The sequence below is a fragment of the Bufo bufo genome, chromosome 1 (assembly GCF_905171765.1).
Source record: "Bufo bufo chromosome 1, aBufBuf1.1, whole genome shotgun sequence".
NCBI classification, from domain to species: domain Eukaryota; kingdom Metazoa; phylum Chordata; class Amphibia; order Anura; family Bufonidae; genus Bufo; species Bufo bufo.
In genome coordinates, this window is record NC_053389.1 from 64140853 (window position 1) to 64160757 (window position 19905).

At 43.7% G+C, this 19905-nt stretch overlaps 1 protein-coding gene across 1 annotated transcript in view; it reads left to right on the forward strand.

Annotated features, from left to right (window-relative positions):
* TECTA (tectorin alpha) overlaps positions 1-19905 on the forward strand; it is a 226617-nt gene that overhangs the window by 67674 nt on the left and 139038 nt on the right. Inside the window, exons 6-7 of the mRNA XM_040416053.1 lie at positions 1735-2147; positions 11493-12063. Of these exons, the coding sequence (XP_040271987.1) occupies positions 1735-2147; positions 11493-12063 (984 nt within the window). The remainder of the gene's footprint in view (positions 1-1734; positions 2148-11492; positions 12064-19905) is intronic.

Consider the following 19905-nt stretch of genomic DNA (forward strand, 5'->3'; position numbering starts at 1 on the left):
AAACTAACTATTGGTTACCTATGTATATATATAGAGAGAGTTTTATCTCGCTGTGCTGACTGACTGCTACATAAGAACACTACTTTGTGTTTTCAGTGGTATAGCATTGCCAAAAAAAGCAAAACAGTTGAAATAAATTATTTTTTATGAATATTGAGCTAAAATATTCCTTTCTGATGGAAATGTTCCTATAATACTTACAAATACAAGTTGATTACATAGAGGTTTGTTTTGCCTTCCTCTGGATAACCGGGTTTTAACCATCATCCCCTCCCCCTTATATCTACTGTTTATTTTTTCCTGGTTGATCTTAAAGTGTGTCAACTTCTATAAAGACATTTACACTGTCAGCGCTGATTGCTAGCAGCCCATCTCTCCTCTGCCGCCCTTGCCTGCTCACTAACAATTAAGCAGTAGGAAACGACAAATAGGGAAGATAAAGAAGAGTTGGGCTGTCTTCAATCTGCACTGAAAGTCAGTATGATGGTTAAGGAGACCGGGAGAAGCAGTTTTACGGTACATATGGACAAATGTAGTTGTATATATGTATGTGGAAAGATGCAGGGAGAACAGAGGCAGGCTGAGGAGCTTGCCTCTGCATTTTCTTAGCAGCAGTCAGAGCATTGCTAATGGAAAACTTTAAAGACTGTTATTTTAAAAAAATCTAAAAAACTCCAGTTTTTTTTGTTTGTTTGTTTTTACAGACCCCTATACCATGTGGTACCTATCGAAAAGCTCATACCTACCTGTTCCCCAATGCTCCCTTCCAACTATATGGCTTCCTTCAAAGGTCTTCAGGTTCGTGTCCTGTAAACATGCTGACAGTCAAGGTTACATGCGCCACTGCAGCCAATGACAGGCCTCAGCAGGGATGTGTCCCCAAGTGATACAAGACCCAGTAGTGATATGCCACTGGACACGTCACTACTGAGTAGTGATGAGCGGCATAGGAAATATTCGAATTTGCGATATTTTGCGAATTTTTGGCCGAATATTCGCCATAAATTCGCAAATTTGAGAATTCGTGATCTCCAGTCATTGTTTACTTGATTGCGAGAATCTGCAATGTAATATATTCACAATAAATTTGCGATAAATTCGTGATTAGAATATTCAACACTATTCACGAATACGAATATATACAGTAGCACTATATTCTAAATATTCGCAAATTCTCGAAGTGGCGATATTCGCGATTAAAACTCGCGATTTGAATATTCGCACTCAACACTACTACTGAGGCCAGTCTTTGGCTGCAGTACTGCAATGGCCCCATCCATCCAGAAATGTACTGGAGAGGGACCAGAAGATCGCTAAAGTGAGCCAAGGAGCTGCAAAGAAGCATTGGGGGCAAGTGAATATGAGTTTTTCAACAGGTAGAACATGGTGCAGGACCACCCCTTTAAATTTACTTCTCCAACACATTAAAAAAGTGTCTTTTTCAGATACAGAATATTATGCATCTATGTGTTGTATTTCCAAATATAGGCATTTCTGGGAGTCCTATTTATCTAAATTATATACATTTAGCCTAACTGTTGCTAAAAAACAACAACATTTTGACTCTTATACTATAGTTCTAGATGTTTCATTGGATGCATGAAGGAACCAACAGTTTTTATTTCCACTTTCTTTTTGTGATTACTGTGTCGTCATGAGAATAATAGCATAAAATAACCCTTAATATATAAAAGATATAAAATAATATAACCCTTAATGTTTTCTTCTTGTCAGGTCAGTTTCTACGCCAGGGACAGGTGTTTTGGGAAAATGAAAATTGTACCACCAGGTGTCGCTGCCTTAATTTCAATAATGAAATATCATGCCAGGAATCTATATGTGGCCCGTATGAAGTCTGTGAGCCAAAGGAGAAATACTTCCAATGTCTACCAGTTGAAAGCAGCACCTGTGTGGTCTTTGGAGACCCTCATTATCACACATTTGATGGGCTTCTCTTCCACTTCCAAGGATCTTGTTCTTATCTTCTAGCACGGAACTGCAACCAAGGGAGTCATCTACCATATTTTAGCATAGAAGCAAAAAATGAAAACCGTGGAGGGTCTTCAGTATCATGGCTGAAAGACATCAATGTGGAGGTCTACTCACATAACATAGTCATACCCAAAGGAAGTTTTGGGAAAGTAAAGGTAAGAGCTAAAAATGTACTGCTGGGTGTAATCGAGCTAGTTGGAACAGAGGTTGTCACTGTGTTACAGCCACATATTGAATTTTTTTTTAACACTGGCACACTGAATAGGGAGCATATCAACTGGTTTGAGGCCACTAAACCACCAGCATGACATTATGCAGATGGGTTTACCATCTCGAACCTGCCCATATCAAACTATCTTCTCTATCTTGAATAAGTGAGCTGTTCCGTACCTCTTATGTCCTTTTTTGAACTGTTACTAGTTCTATTTTTCTTTAAAATGGTGCCCAAAACTGCATATACAAAAAGCAACCACACCAGTATTTTACAAAGGTGTAAAATAATGTAGCACATTTCTTTTCTTGAAGCCCTGCTTTTCCTAATGCAGATCAATATCTTGTCTACTTTGTATGCAGCAGCCTGGCATTGAATGTTTCATATTAGTATATTATCAATAATTATGACACATCCAAATCCTTCTTCCACTGGTGATCCTTTCAGGGTATACATAGCATGTATATTTGGCGCCCCAAATTGCATAACCCTATACTTTTAAATATTGAAACTGTTGTGAAGTCCAACTTTTAAATAATATCTAAACAGGGTGTACAACAGTGGTCCTAGGACAGATCCCAGGGATACTCCATTCAGGACTACTCTTTGAATTTAGCCTTTAAGCCAATTGCTATGGAATAAAAAATTGTATTAAAAGAAAAAAATAATATTGCTCAGGAATGTAGTCTAACAAACCAAAAACATTGCAATCTTAGGCTTTGTCCAATCCAATACATTTTTACTGTATCCCCCTATGTAGGAAAGCACAGCAAACTATTTTTTCCTGCACGGTAAATAAAAGGTATGTTGATGCATTTTGGTTCCCGTATCCCAAAAGGACACTCTTTTGGCATATGCTGGGTGCATAGGGATTAAGGTTGAGGGAACCAGTTTGGACCAAACAGAGTTCGGTACGAACTTTGCTCTTTTTCGGATGGCAGACAAACAGGAATCTTTCTGGGTTTGTTCTGGACGAATCCACTAAAACGGCACGTGGCGCCATTTTAATGCACATATCGGTGGAAGAAAAACACTAGGGAGGAAATGGGGGGGATCTTGCCCTGATTGGCTACCAGGCTGACGGACAGCCTGGATGAGCCAATCAGTGTTGCAGCAGACAGGGAGGTGCCCTAGCAGAATGAGCAGAACACTATTCTGTGCTGGGTTGTGAAAGAGGGTGTGACAGTGTCTGCCTGGAAAACAATCTTAGGGAGTCAGGGAGTTCCTCATGTTTCTCCTCCTTGCGGCTCCAGAGAAGGCTTTCAGTGGAGTCCTCCTAGTCTTCACTGCCCCTTCCTGCACCTTCCTTTTTCCTAGGAAGTGGCAAGAAAACCCCACCACACTGTATGGCAGATAGTCAAGAGAATCTCACGACTTGCGTGAGAGCAGTCAGTGTTTGTACTGCCATGAGGAGGAGGTGGAGGAAGAGGCTGCAGACCCCAGGCATAGCTGTGTTGTTGGTGGTAGTAGTAGTGGCCCCCATAGCTGTGCTATTGGCGTTGGGGGCAGCGACAGTGGCTGTCGGGGAAGAGCAGGGAAGAGGGGCCAAAGAACCCACCATGATATCCCACAGTCTGATAGAACCAAAAGGGAGGATGTGGACTCCAATGACAATTGTGTGCTGGACATAACCTGTTGTATCAGGGTGCTAAAGAGGCGGCAACATCAGAGGAGGAGGGTGATGGTGGCAGCAATAAAGAGCAGAGGCCATGTACCTCCCAAAGAACAGTCAGGGCCTTGTCTGCTTCGGGATCTGCTGACTGCAATCTGATAGTGTGCAGGCTTAATTCCCGCCTGGCCAAGTTGCTGGCGGTGCAGTTGCTGCCTTACCATTTAGTCCAGTCTGCTGCCTTTAGGGAGCTACTGGCATGCGGTCAGCCGACTGGGTCAATGCACTTCGACAATGAGGCCAGGTCCTTTTGACCCCCCTGCCTTGATTGTGTCGGCCTGGCTTCCATACCATGCAATTATCCGCCTCCTCCATGAACATGTTCCTGTCCCCAACAACAGCTGGGCACAGGGTCACTCAAACTATCCCTCCTTCCTATCACATGTGTCAGGTCAAATGCTGCCACGCCGTGTTAGAGCTGATCTGTCTGGCAAAGAGTAGCAAAACCGGCAAGCAGTTGCTCAAGTACATCAAGCAGCAAACATCTTGCTGTCACCCCACCAACTCCAATTGAGCAAGGTGGTTAGCAACAATGGGCACAACATCGTGGCTTCCCTGAACTTGAATAACACATGCTCCCTGCTTGGGGCTCGTCATCAACCTAGTGGTGCAGAGCTTTCTAAGTAAGTGCACTGGTGTGCTCAAGGTGCTGGTAAAGTCCAGGAGACTGTCCAAGCACTTTAGCCACTCTTACATAGCGAGGAACGCTCTCCTGGACCTGCAACAACAGAGCAGCCTGCTACTACTACACCGCTTAATCCGCGACATTCCAACTCTCTGGAATTCGACATTGCACATGCTCAAGCATCTGTATGAGCAGCAGATAGCCATGAATGATTTTGTCATGCACCAGACAGCCTCAGCAGCGGGAGCACGTGCTGCTTCAAGGTCAGGCAGTGGCAGCTCATCAGAGACGCCTGTCAGGTGCTGAAGCCCTTCGAAGAGGCCACAAAGTTTGTCAGCAGGGACAACTACGGCAATAACGACGTCATCCCCCTCATATTTATCTTAGAACAGATGCTGACGCTCATGCAGCAGGGGACCATGGCGGAAAGACACACAAAGGGAATTTGCTATGGACGAGAAGGATGAGGAAGATGAGGATGAGGAGCTGCCACTGCAAGAAGAGGAGGAATTGGAGGTGGAGGAGCAAGAGGACGTAAATGGGGATGGCACCGGCATAGACACTCAATCGTCTGAGTGGGGGTGGAGCCGGAAACAACTGGCTCACACAATGACAGGCGTACCGTTGACATCAAACAGTCTGATTACTGGATAGCTATGCTTTTAGACCCTCACCAAGGCAAAATAGGGGAATGCTTCCCTCTGGCAGAAAGGGAGGACAGATTACGTTACTACCAGGAAACACTGTGTACACAGCTTGCCGCGGCTTATGGAGGGCAGACGCTTGCCCCCAGCGTGTCTGAAAGGGAGGCCCCCTCTGCTCCCCGCAGAGTCACCCCCCCCTCCCACTGCCACAAGCAGCAGAAGCAGCAGCGATTTAAGTCTCCTCAACATGATGGAGCAGTTTTTCCACATGCTGCACCCGGCTAAGGCCAGTCAGCAAGCCGACAGCTCCTGCTTTAACACTCATGTTCAGGACTACCTAAGCTATGGCCAGTCTCTGTCGCATATCCAGTTCCCTGACCCCATGAATTTCTGGGCAGGCAGACTGGAACAGTGGCCCGAATTGACACAACACGCTCTCTATCTTCTTTCTTGTCCTGCTTCCAGTGTCATCTCGGAGAGGGCTTTCAGCACTGTGGGGGGTGTGGTGACACTCAAACGGACCAAGCTGTCCTCTGCCAGTGTCCAAAACATCACTTTTGTCAAAATGAACAAGGAGGATTTTCACACTCCTCCTGCTGATTCCGATGTATAGACCTCGCCCACCTCGCCTTTCTGGCAGTGCCCCATCTTGCCACTGTTGAGGTCTGTCGTTTGTCTGCCTATTATCACATTCTGTAGACCTACTGCGGCCTGCAATCATGCTACTAATGCCTCTCAATCGTCAGCAGGGGTGCACCACCAATGAGGCCAGGTGAGGCGATCTCCTCAGGCAGCACAAGGTAGGGGCAAGAGGGGGGCAGCATAAGGGCCATGGGTGATGAGCACTTTTATTGTGGCAATGGGGTTAGGTTAAGAAAAAGGGATTGGGGGGGCACCGTTTCAGTTTTCGCCTCAGGCAGCAGAAAGGCTAGGTGCACCCCTGATCGTCAGCTTACATGTATTCACTTTCCACACTGTTGAAATTTTATATCTTTTTTGGGGGGTTAAACTTAACACGGTTAAAATTTTAATATTTTTGTTTAGGGGGGTAAATTTCTTTAAGGCGTAGCATAGATGTACATGGTCACTGTATCAACAGTAACATTTTCTCTCACAATCTAGGAAAAGCTGAAGCCTGCAATGCATCATGCTACTTGCACTAATGCCTTAAAAATAATTTGGGGGCAAGGGTTTTAAATTGTAAAAAATGTTTGCCCCCTCCATAAATTTTTTTTTGAAGGTGCGGCATAATTTTTGTGGATTACTGCATCAGTACCGCCATTTTTTCACATTCCAGGCAGGCTGAATGTGATCAATAGACCTCTCCTTGCTGCCACATCTTGCCACTCTTGCTGTCTGTCTGGCTACCTACCATCATGTTCTGTCACTAATGCCACATGCCAATCTTCACATTCCCTCAAGCCATTTACATTTTTTATCTCATAACACCATGTGTGTTTAAACATCATCCTCCGCTGATAAGGGTCAATTTTTGAAAGCTTTGGAATATGAAAAAGCAGGAGACATGTGTCGGCGCTGTATATTAGCGCCGTCAAATGGGCGTTAAATCATAGCTATTTACGTCTGTGTCACTCATTATTTACTATTGTTGTCATTGCGTGCCAGAGCTTGGGGAGGGGGAGGGGAAGAAATCTTAAAAAAATTTTTTAAAAAAGATATCAAGTTTTCCAAAAAAAAAATGATGAGTCCTAGGAGGCTAGAGGGGGTTATATACCAACTTCAGGGCCCTGAAACAGACTCTGAAACAAATTTTGACTGGTTCGCCCATCTCTAAGAGGGACTTTCCTGGCCATACTCGCAACATGAAAGAAAACAGAGTCTGAACTAAGCTTTAGTTGAGTTGGTCATTTTACTTCATTATAAAATATAAAAAATTTTTTTTTTCAGAAACAACTCTTGCTGTTACACGTGGACTGTGCCTGGTATGGCATCTCAGCCTTATTCGTTGTACCAGGCACTATTTATGGGGGAAAATAGAAACATGTTTGGACAATTCCTTTAAATAATAACGAGGTTTGATCCCCACTAATCACTTATTAAAATTGAGCCATAGAGTTAAGAGGTTCATCCACATTCCTACCAGTACCATGCAGTAGTCAATAGTATGAGTTTGTGATACCCAAGACTTGCTACTCTAATACGCTCATTAAGTCAGATAAAGGTTTTTTGATACACATCCTTGTCAATTTACTTCAACAACCAGAATCATTTGGCTCTATTTAAAGTCTGTTAGCATCTATGGCAAAAGTCCAGCTTTTTCTTCCAAAGTGATTTTGTTACATCCTGTAACTTAAGGGTTCATTAGGGGTTACAAGAACAGAAGAGAAACAGAAAAGTGGGTTGAATCCTAACCAAATGATTATACAAAAATGGACAAAGAGGGCTTTTAAAAAAATGCCTAAAGCTCGGAGACATTTAACACCCCACTTCAATTATCTGAAAGATACGATAGAGAACTGCAAAGAATTTAGAGACGGCTGCGGCTATAATACAGTCCATGATAAATCTTGCCAAAATCTTGGAAGACAAATTAAGCTGCCATAACGATTTGATAAAATATTCGGCGGCTCAATGGTAGAACTATCAATGTCTTGCATCGTTAGTCACATTCCTTATTTTAGTCCCTTAATACTGATGGGATTTAGACTGTACTCAGTCTATGGCTAGCAGAAAAAGAGGAAGATTATGCTGTCCCCAGAATGCTTACCACTTCTATTTTATAGGATGTCGGAGCTATTAAAAAATATCTTGAAAGGGGAGTTCCTGCAGGATATATTTATTTCGATAAGGGTAGGAATGGGAAATTATTAAGCATTGCTCATCCTCACAAGTCCTCCGCCACTGCCGTTTCAACACTCACCCAATTCCCACTGGTCTCTACTTCCTGGTCCTGACTTGACACACAGGAAATGGCATGTGATGCCCACTCAGCTACTGATTGGTTAAGTGGACATCTCTTAACCTGTGGGAACCGAGTGAGTGGCAGAGGTGGGGACTCTGCGAGGGTGAGTAATGCTTAATATTTTTAACCCTCTATACTTTCCGCTTATTAAAAAAAAAAATCCCGCTAGAACACCTTTTTAAGTGGTTATTGACAGATGATAAATGGGGGTTCTTACCTGCAAATGCGCCTTGGACTTTGTTAAGGTGCCTTAGATAACATATTTTATTTTGTAGGCCTTATATAAGGGAAATACTGTATATAGGGGAAGTAAACTGAAACAAGAAAAAGTTTGGGTTTTTCTTTTTGGTTGTTTTCCTGAGAATTGGAAAATAAATTAGGCCAAATAAATATTTGTTTTCTTCTCCCACATATACAAGCCCTAGTAAGAATTCCAAAATCACCATGCCTAGAAGATGTTCATCCACATTTTTTCTTTATAGAAAATACACAAAGAACAGTATATGACACAAAACAAGGGGTTGTTTTGACAGCTGAACATTTTGGCTTTGTGAATTGTACCTCAAACAAATTAATGTAAATTATTTTAATTAATAGCATGTTTTTCCATATCAAGTAGAGAACAAAAAGTATGGAATAACCTTAGAATGTGTAACGGTGTAGTTCTGGAGCCAACTTCCAGCACTTGAGCTACACTGAAACCGCTAATTGGTCAGGGTGTGGGATGTCGGACCACTGCCGATTTGATAGTGATAGCCTGTCATACCTTTAAGGGTATGGTCATAGCAGCTACAAGACAGCCAAACAGACACAGCTATGATGCCAAAATTCAACCCAGTTTTTAGATAGATGGTTCAAAGTTGATTGTTAATGGTCATGCCGTTTGCTGTTTATCTGTTAACAGTCAACAATCATAAACAGTCAAAATCTATAACAACTTGCACATTGATGCAGGTTTTCGCTTTGTGGCTTGTCCTCAGCCGTGGCCACTGGTCACCACATGGGACAGTACCATAATAAGCTGTTGAACTTGGCTAACTAAAAGAAAATGTCACTGGACTTCCCAACAATTATGGGACTTCCTGCAATTATGGGAGAGAGAGCTAGCCCTTACTTTGACAGAAAAAGAGGCTTGCAGGCGTCCCATGCTTTTTTTCCATGTGTCCGCCTGCAGGAAAACTGCTACATGTTTCTTACCAGATGGTACAAAACACCAGAGCTGCTTTATGCACGTGGTTTGTCTAACTCCAAGGTATGCTGGAGATGTGGAATTGAGGTGGGCTCCCTCTCTCACATATGGTGGACCTGCCCTTTAATTTCCCCTTTCTGGTCTGGAAAATCTACTTTCCTTCTAAAATGAGACTAATTACACACCATATTGCGCTGTAAAAGCTTTGATTCCCCTTCATAGGCTCGATCCCCAGCCCCCTTTCTTTCAAAAATGAATTTCTAAGCTAAAACAGATCTGCCACTTTAAGGAACTCTCCACTTAGATCAGCAGATCTCATTAGAAATTCCAAAAAGTCTAGTCCCCTTGGAAGTCATTACACTTCTTTTTTCAGTTATACTTTTTTTTTCCCTCTCTTGTCAAAGTGTCAGGATAGAAAACTCAAAGCAATATGCCACGAAAATGTGTGGAACCCAGAGTCAATGTTTTCAACAGAACTGTAAGAAACTGTATAGAAAACCCCCAAAACTTCACTAATGCCTAAACAGAATGAAAAAGGTTGAGATAAAGAGACACCACCATAGCATAGCATAAGGATGACTGGGTAAAAATTATATTCTATGATGGATCACCTATTTACCTTGGCCAAGAAGATGATGCTGGGACTTGTCTGATGTTGCTGTAATGTAACATATAAAGATGGAGAACATAATCAATTGTCCCCAATTTTTATGATATGGATATGCCTATCAGGAGAAAAAGTGGAAGACATGGCAATTATTACTTCAACAGGCATGGCGTGGGAGAAGATAGAAATTATGAGCCCTTTTGAAACCAAGAAGAACGATGTCTGTCCCTGCATTCTTTCCTTTTTAGTTTTCTATTAAGATAGGTACAGGTTTATCCCAGGCATGTGTGTCACTTACTGTAGATTTTCCAACCATATCTGCTAGAGATTTAATTTAAGCATCTACAACTTTTTCAGTAAAATAAGATTTTCTGACTTTGCTTCTAAACTTCCCAACAAAAACAATATCAGGGGGAAAAAAATGTACTCATTTCATCCATACAAAATATTTTTGGTGATGAAGAAGTTATTTTTACAGAATTATAATGCATTTTGCCTCAGAGCAATAAGTGTTAAAGGGGTTGTGCACTATTTTCCAGACCTGTTAGAATGGTGGGACCCGCATTGCTGATCATACTTTCCTGATCCTTGGTGCTGGATCCTGGCTCATTTGCTTGCAGGCCTCCACTGCTTGTGTCGGGTACCTACATGGAAACTTCTTGTTTGACACCATTGCAGTCAATCACTGCTCATTGTTTTTCATTAGTGAAGTCCATGTCTCAAAGAGTTCAGGCCATTATAAACTCCGAGGAGAACCAAGTGCTATTTGTGATTTGTGATATCTTTTTTTTTTGGTGATGATTTTGTAATATTTTCCCTCAACAGAGAGAGATTTTTTTTAATTTATTTTTTTACTTAATTTGATCTGGAAAAAATATGCTGGCAAAATAATTAAATTTGTTTAAGGCATGTGTCATAAAGCCTGAATTGCTTTCTCTTTTGTCATATCTGAGATTTGCGTATTTGCTATGAAGAAAAATCTGGTTGAGTATCCTCTAATTCTGATGATTCCCAATTTTTTGCCAAGGGTTGTAGTGCTAACTAGAGATGAGCAAAGTTTTGAAAAACTCGATTTGGCTGATTCCCCGAAGTTCACCAAGAAATTAGATTTGTTCTGAATTAATTTGTTATAAATTGCTATAAATCAGGTATACCCAGGCCACCCAACCTAATCATGGCCACTGGATAATTGCAGCAACACTGTCCCTAGCGCATGAGCACTTGCCACATCTCTCCCTATGCTCAGCTCACAAGACAATGGCAGAGATCACGCAGGATGAGGCTTTTATATGGCTGTCACATCACAGGGGATGGCTACCTGCAGATTGGCTGTCGGCTTGCCATTATGGGAGATCTCATGTTCCCGGACTTCTTACTTTCACTTTGTATTATCTAGACCTCTAACAATACAATAGAGCTGTCATTAATTTTCAAACCTTCTAATGGTATTTGGAGGACTCTGCTTATTCTGACCCAGTCTATACAGCAAAGCCAGCAAGTGAACTGTAAAAAACAGGAATGAGCAGTATATTTTTTATAATAAAGGCCTGATTTAAATAATATGTCATGTTCGGATGATACATTCCCTTGAGAGTCACTTTTTAATGTAATGCTGTATTTTTCTTATTGCAGGTAAACGATTTGATATTTTCTCTTCCAGTAATTCTGGAACATGGGGCCATCAAAATATATCAAAGTGGTCTATCGACAGCAGTGGAGACTGATTTTGGTTTGTTAGTGATCTATGATGGGGAACACTATGCCTCTATATCAGTCCCTGGAACTTATATTAACTCTACCTGTGGAATGTGCGGCAACTACAACAAAAACCCAGAGGATGATACTCTCCGCTCAGACGGAAGGCTGGCTGTCTCTGTCATAGATTTAGGAGAGAGTTGGAGGGTGTATCACCCAGACTGGAAATGCTCTTCCGGGTGTGTAGACAATTGTAGCTTATGTGATGCTGCAATGGAATCGCTTTACTTTACCTCAGAATATTGTGGATTTATAAACCTTACAGGGAGTCCTCTTTGGGAATGTGGAACTGTGGTGGACCCTACTGCCTTTGTCCATAGCTGTGTTTATGACCTTTGTGGCTCCCGAGACAATGGCACTAGCCTTTGTCAGGCTATTCAAGCGTACGCTCTAGTATGTCAAGCATTGGGAATTACAGTGGGTGACTGGAGAACTCCAACTGGGTGCGGTAAGTACAATTTTAGTCATTTATAACAAAAAGGAATCCTTTGTACACTTTTATCAATAATTCTTTTATGTGAATATTCTATGTTTATTTTTATTTTAAAAAAAAACAAGTAGATGGTTTTCTGGATATAATTTTTTAAGTCCCTCCATGTATTCTACTTCATGTCCTTGCTCTTTAACTTCCTCTCTGTTTAGACTTTTAACACGGCAAACAGTTTTGTTTAACTCTCTCGGTCAGACCATTACTGTGACTAGAGAGAGAGAGCCCCTGACTCATAGTGACTCAAGTAGAGCATCACACATGACACTAATTAATGCAATGCTCTTTTATGGGAATTTACGGTATATCTAGTCATATCAAGAGGATAATACAACTGTAATACTGTTATCCCAATTCTATACCTACCATTATCATGAGGTTTACCTAGTAGATAACATCTTCCCTTCACTGCAACAGTAAACTCACAATGGATTACCTATTTCTATAGATGTTATCATTTGTGTACAGTAGAAGAATACTTTGTATTTGAACTTTAATGGCATAGTACTGCCTAAAAATTTGTTTAAAAAAAGTGTTTTCTTTGAATGATGAGTTTTTAAAAAAAAAATACCCTTTTTTGATGAAAGTGTCTCTCTAAAATGTATCACATTGTGAACCTTGTAGGTCATGAAATGAAAGTTCAGTTAGCATTCCGCTCAAAGCTGTGGATCACCTGTATAAGAAATAGCAATAGCCCAAAATAAGTTTGAGCTCAAGTAGCGTGCTTTATTTTTATTCTAGCATGCAACTTGGGGTGTTTTTGAAGTTACCTTTTTTTGAAAGCAACAAGTTGTTGACAGATTTGTCTTTAAAGGCTATGTACACCTTTGGGGGCATTTTTTTAAAATTATTATTGCATTGTATTTATTTTGAGCTAAACATCATTTTTTCAATTGGTCTTTATTAACAATATGGAATCCTTTTTTGTGTACAGAGCTGAGATGCTGTAGTAGCATCCAGTAGGTTTCTTGTCTTTTCCGTCATCTGAGGAGCAGACCGTCTCCTTATCTCGGCTCTCTCACATTATAAACACTCATTAAAGCTCAATCCTTTTCTTACTGATAAGAATGTGGCTTAAATAAGTGTTTATGACCCCTTAGTAATTTACAGATAAGGGTTATTAGATGAACGGCACAAAGTGAAAGTGAAAGTACCAGTCACACAGTTAGAAAAACTGTTACATCTTTGTGACTGAACAGCTCAATATTTTTAATAAAGGCCAATTGAAAATACGATTTTTAGCCAAAAATGAGTTAAATGCAATCAGAAAAAAATGTACATAGCCTTTAAATGTACTACAAGAAAATTTAGAATAGCACATTCATATTCATAGTCACAGGTGCATATCCATCAAGCAAATATGGTTGATAAAAAAAAAGCGCCTTTAAAAAAATCGCCTTTAAATGTGTCTAGAGAAGGTTCCTTAATTTGTACTCCACCCACTTATTGGAGTAAGGTTAGTTTCTCCAGTATGCTGTTATGGCAGACAAACAAATTGTCCAGAAAAAAAAATGCAGCAGTTTGTGTCCGGCCAACTCTCCACTTGTCTTCTGGAGCATCGTAGCGATCTCCGCCAGACCCCATTATACTTTACGGGGCCAGCAGGAATTCTATTTTTATTCGGCAGGCTGTTCTGGCAGACAAACTGAATATTGTCTGGAAACAAACCACAGCATGCAGCAGTTTGTGTCCAGTCAACTCTCCACTTGTCTGCTGGAACAGCTTACTGATCTCCACCGGACCCCATTATACTTTAGGGGGCCGGTGGGCATTCCATTTGTATCCGGCAGCGCTGGATCTGGAGGATTCCAGCAGGCGGTTCTCTGCCGGAACAGCCTGTCAGAATTCACAACGTAGATGTGAAAGTAGCCTAAGATTGCACAAAATATGTGTTATTAACCTTAGAACTGAAGCATACTATGGGTCTAATTTTCACCACACCTTGCATGTTATGGGCTTAGGGCTTGTGGACACAGTTGCATTACGACTCCATGCAACTTCCAAGTCCTAACATACTGCCCATGTCATATGGAAGCATGCTCCAACAGACACTGTATCATGGGGTATAGCATTTAGAGTAGGATATCCCTGTAATATGGTGCTGTAGGAAGACATTACATCTTGTCATATGGAGTGCCTACCGATCTCTAGTACCGGAATACCAGGTCTTTGTGCAGTCTCCATGCACACAGCTTTTAAAAAATGGAGATGAGTTTTACATTGAATATCATAAAATTTGGTAATATAGGCCTCATTTAGCTTTTCTCACTTTCCCAAAATTTTGTAACTGCTGTGACTATGTAAATTTAAAAGGGGTTGTCTCATTATCGCTAGGATATGCCATCAATGTCAGATCGGTGCCGGTCCCACTTCTGAGACTCGCTCCTATATCCAGAACAGGCCACCCGAAGTTAAGGAGGGCATACTGCGCAAACGCGGCCACCCTCTATTGACAGCTATGGGAGCTCTGAAAATAGCCGTGCTATTTCCTCCAGTTCCATAGCGGCAAATAAAGGGGTGGCCATACATGCGCAGTGTGCTCTCCATTCACCACTATGGAACTACCGAGAATAGCTGAGCGCGCTTGCTTGGTTATTTCCGCAACTCCCATAGAAGTGAAAGGAAAGCACACTCTACATGCACAGTGCACTCTCCTTGACTTTGGGGGCCCATTCTGCTAGAGATAGGAGCAGGGTCCAGAGGTGAGACCCACATCTGACATTGATGGCATATCCCAGCGACATGGCACCAATGTCCAAGATAGGTGTAACACTGGACTGACCCTCCTGTGTGAGGACTTCCTGTCTTTACATGACATGTAGTCTATGCTCACAAGTCTCTTGCTGGTAATACTAGTGGACAGTTCATTTAGAGGGTTTGTAAAGCTTTTTGAACTTTTTTGTCAGCCTGTTGTACCTGTAAAAAAACAAAACATAATCATCTGCTTCCCGCAGCTCCATTTTGGCTTAATGGCTGCCTTCAGCGGTCTTCCTGTCTCCATCCACTAAACTTGATGGATGGGGTCACATGCTCTGCTGCAGCCAATGACTGGCCTCCGTGGTCACATGTCCCCAAGCAGCACATGACCCAGCAGTGATCTGCCGCTGGGGACATGTCACCGCTAAGCCCAGTCATTGGTTTGAGGGATCTGAATGCTTTCCTGGAAGAAATAATATTGCAAGCTATGGTTACTAAATTACTGGAGATGGCCTATTGTTCCAGGGATTTATCCTGATATTTGGATTCAGGAAACAATTTGAGCTATTAGTGCCTTATGCCATAAATGTACCCAGTGCCGGATGTTACATCTGAGGGAATTATTGTGATTGACAGCCTCCACCTCACAGCAACAGATGAAAGCAGAGAAATTAAAAAAATTTTGAATAGTGTAATCAATAAAGATCATGATATTGCATGGGAGAGAGACTCCCTGTGACCATGATCACCAGCTCTGTAGATAGAAATCATTGGGGGAGCCAGTTTTAAGGGACACGTCTGGGTCTAACAAAAGGGCTGTCCTACCATAATCCCATGCACGGGAAGTAATGCCCTGCTATACATACAGTAGGCAAAAATAATAAAAAGCATTAAATAGCAATTAGTGAAAAAAGACACATGAAAAGTACACAATGAAAAAACCACAAAACATAAACAGAATGCATATTAGGTATCTTAATTGCAACCACTCGGAAAATAAATGTAAAACATAAATTAGGGAGTTTGGAAAACAGCGAAAAAGCTAAATATTTTAGGGGGTCATTTACTCACACCCCCAACTTGTTACCACACCTCTGTACATTTACTGCAGACTGCTGGGAATTCATTCATAACTTCTAGTAGAAATAATACAGAAATGGCACAACATAGAGCCATAAGAATAGTTGTTCCAGAATTGTTATTACATGGGGGATGCATGACACTATTAAAACAGACATGTCAGGAGTGTGGACAGGTCCTCTTTAAAGTGAACCTGTCATCAACTTTATGCTAACCTCACCGAGGGACAGAAATGCTGATTTCAGCGGTGTGTCACTCATGAGCTAAAAGTAAGTGGTTGCCAAGAACAAGCATCACAAACATTGCAGCCCAGGCATTGAAAAGAGTCAAATCTACCTTAGAAGAGTCCTGGTTATTCATATTCTCCTGCTCTCCCCGCCTATCTGCTGAATATTGGCAGTTCTCTCCTAGAGAGAAAGGGAGAATACTAGGTAGAAGACTGTCAGTCGTCAGCAGGTGGGCAGGAGAGCAGGAATTCATGAATAACCATGACTCTTCTCAGATGGCCGTGACTCTTTTCCAGGCCCAGTCTGCAATGATTGTGAAGTTGGTTTTCGACAACCACTTACTTTTAACTTTCAAATGACAGACCGCTGAAATCAACTCACCGGTCTCTACTTTATGCTGCCGTTGGTATGGACAGCATAAAGTTGTTGACAGGTTCCCTTTAACCAGTATGGATTTTCCAAAGTTGAAAACCCCTTTAATAGCCTATAGGTCGGGGTGTCTGGCTAATAGAACTTTATTTCTCTTTACTTGATCTCCTAACTGCCTTTAGGCTACTTTCACACCTGCGCTAGGTGCGGATCCGTCTGGTATCTGCACAGACAGATCCACACCTATAAATTCAAACGATGGTATCCGTTCAGAGCTTTTTCAGATGTGAGTTTTCACTATCATAAAAACTCAGATCCGACAGTATATTCTAACAGAGGCGTTCCCATGGTGATGGGGACTCTTCAAGTTAGAATATACTAAGAACTGTGTACATAACTGCCCCCTGCTGCCTGGCAGCACCCGATCTCTTACAGGGGGCTGTGATCCGCACAATTAACCCCTCAGGTGCCGCACTCCCTCCCTAGTATTAAAAGCATTGGTAGCCAGTGCGGCCCCCCTCCCTCCCCAGTATTAAAAGCATTGGTGGCAGTGGCCACAGGCTAACAACCCCCCCCATCATTGGTGTCAGCGGAGCGGCTTTTCCGATCGGAGTCCCAGTTTAATCGCTGGGGCTCCGATCGGTTACCATGGCAGCCAGGACGCTACTGCAGTCCTGGCTGCCATGGTTACTTAGCTTATACTTACATGCGCTGTCTGTGGCCGGCGCTCCTCCTACTGGTTAGTGACAGGTCTGTGCGATGCGCCGGCCACAGACAGCGCAAGTAAGTATAAGCTAAGTAACCATGGCAGGCAGGACTGCAGTAGCATCCTGACTGCCATGGTAACCGATCGGAGCCCCAGCGATTAAACTGGGACTCCGATCGGAAATGCTGCTCCGCTGCCACCAATGATGGGGGGTTGTTAGGCTGTGGCCACTGCCACCAATGCTTTTAATACTGGGGAGGGGGGGCGCACTGGCTACCAATGCTTTTAATACTGGGGAGGGAGGGAGGGGGGGGCCGCACTGGCCGCCAATGCTTTTAATACTGGGGAGGGAGGTGGGGAGGTGCACTGGCCACCAATGCTTTTAATACTGGGGAGGGAGGGGGGCCGCACTGGCCACCAATGCATTTAATACTGGGGAGGGAGGGGGGTCTGGCCCCTGCTGCCTGGCAGCACCCGATCAGGGGGCTGAGATCTGCACAATTAACCCCTCAGGTGCGGCACCTAAGGGGTTAATTGTGCGGATCACAGCCCCCTGTAAGAGATTGGGTGCAGCCAGGCAGCAGGGGGCAGTTATGTACACAGTTCTTAGTATATTCTAACTTGAAGCGTCCCCATCACTATGGGAACGCCTCTGTGTTAGAATATACTGTCGGATCTGAGTTTTCACGATCTAACTCAAATCCGATAATTCTAACATAGAGGCGTTCCCATGGTGATAGGGACGCTTCAAGTTAAAATATACCATCGGATTGCAGAAAACTCCGATCCGATGGTATATTAATAGGGACTCCTGACTTTACATTGAAAGTCAATGGGGGACGGATCCGTTTACAATTGCACCAATATTGTGTCAATGTAAACGGATCCGTCCCCATTGACTTACATTGTAAGTCAGGACGGATCCATTCTGCTCCGCACCGCCAGGCGGACACCAAAACGCTGCAAGCAGCGTTTTGGTGTCCGCCTCCAGAGCAGAATGGAGGCGGAACGGAGCCAAACTGATGCATTCTGAATGGATCCGCATCCATTCAGAATGCATTGGGGCTAAACTGATCCTTTTGGGGCCGCTTGTGCGAGCCCTGAAACGGATCTCACAGGCGGACCCTGAAACGCCAGTGTGAAAGTATCTGTTTGGGGGACAAACCCCACACTGTGCAGGAGCTGTGGACGGGCCTTGAACAACAGACCGATGAGTGGTTGGTGTGCGATAATGGGCCTGGTGGTGTGCGATAATGGGCGAAATCTCGTAGCAGCTCTGGGACTAGCCGGTTTGACGCACATTCCTTGCCTGGCGCATGTGCTGAATTTGGTGGTGCAGAGATTCCTTAAAAATTACCCCGATATGTCAGAGCTGCTGCATAAAGTGTGGGCCGTCTGTGCGCGCTTTCGGCGTTCTCACCCTGCTGCTGCTCGCCTGTAAGCGCTGCAGCGTAACTTCGGCCTTCCCGCTCACCGCCTCATATGCGACGTGCCCACAAGGTGGAACTCCACCTTGCACATGCTGGCCAGACTGTGCGAGCAGCAGCAGGCGATAGTGGAGTTTCAGCTGCAGCACGCACGGGTGAGTCGCTCTGCGGAACAGCACCACTTCACCACCAATGACTGGGCCTCCATGCGAGACCTGTGTTCATTGTTGCGCTGTTTCGAGTACTCCACCAACATGGCCAGTGCCGATAACGCCGTTCTCAGCGTTACTATCCCACTTCTATGCCTCCTTGAAAAAACTTTGCTGGCGATGATGGAAGACGATGTGGCACAGGAGGAGGAGGAGGAAGAGGGATCATTTCGTAGGGTTTCCAGCCAGTCATTCATAAGTGGCTCCGAGGGTGAATTCCTGCACCCACAAACGCCAGGTACACAATTGTCCAGCCAGGGCACAGTTCTGGAGGATGACGAGGAGGAGATGGAGGAGGAGGAACTATGTTCACAGCAGGGTGGCACCCAGACCAGCTAATGGCCATCACTGGTGCATGGCTGGGGGGATACAGAGGACACAGACAATACACCTCCCAAAGAGGACAGATTTTCGTTACCTCTGGGCAACCTGGCACACATGAGCTATTACATGCTGCAGTGTCTCCGCAACGACCGCTGAGTTGCCCACATTCTAACTTATGCTGATTACTGGGTGGCCACGCTGCTGGATCCCCGTTACAAGGACAACATACTGCCCTTAATTCCCTCACTGGAGCGTGATCGTAAGATGCGCGAGTACAAGCGCACACTGGTAGACGCACTGCTTGCGGCATTCCCACCTGACAGCAGGGGCACAGTGGAAGCACAAGGCGAAGGCAGAGGAGGAGGAAGAGGTCGCCAACACAGCTGGGGCACTGCCAGCACATCAGAAGGCAGGGTTAGCATGGCCGAAATGTGGAAAAGCTTTGTCAGCACGCCACAACAACCAGCACCACCAGCTGAGACAGAACGTCTTAGCAGGAGGCAGCATTTCACCAACATGGTGGAGCAGTATGTGTGCACATGCCTACACGTACTGAATGACGGGTCTTCCCCCTTCAACTTCTGGGTTTCCAAATTGGGCACATGGCCTGAGCTTGCCCTTTAGGCCTTGGAGGTGCTGGCCTGCCCTGCAGCCAGTGTATTATCTGAACGTGTGTTTAGCACGGCAGGGAGCGTCATCACAGACAAACCAGCCGCCTGTTCACAGCCAATGTGGACAAGCTCACGTTCATTAAAATGAACCAG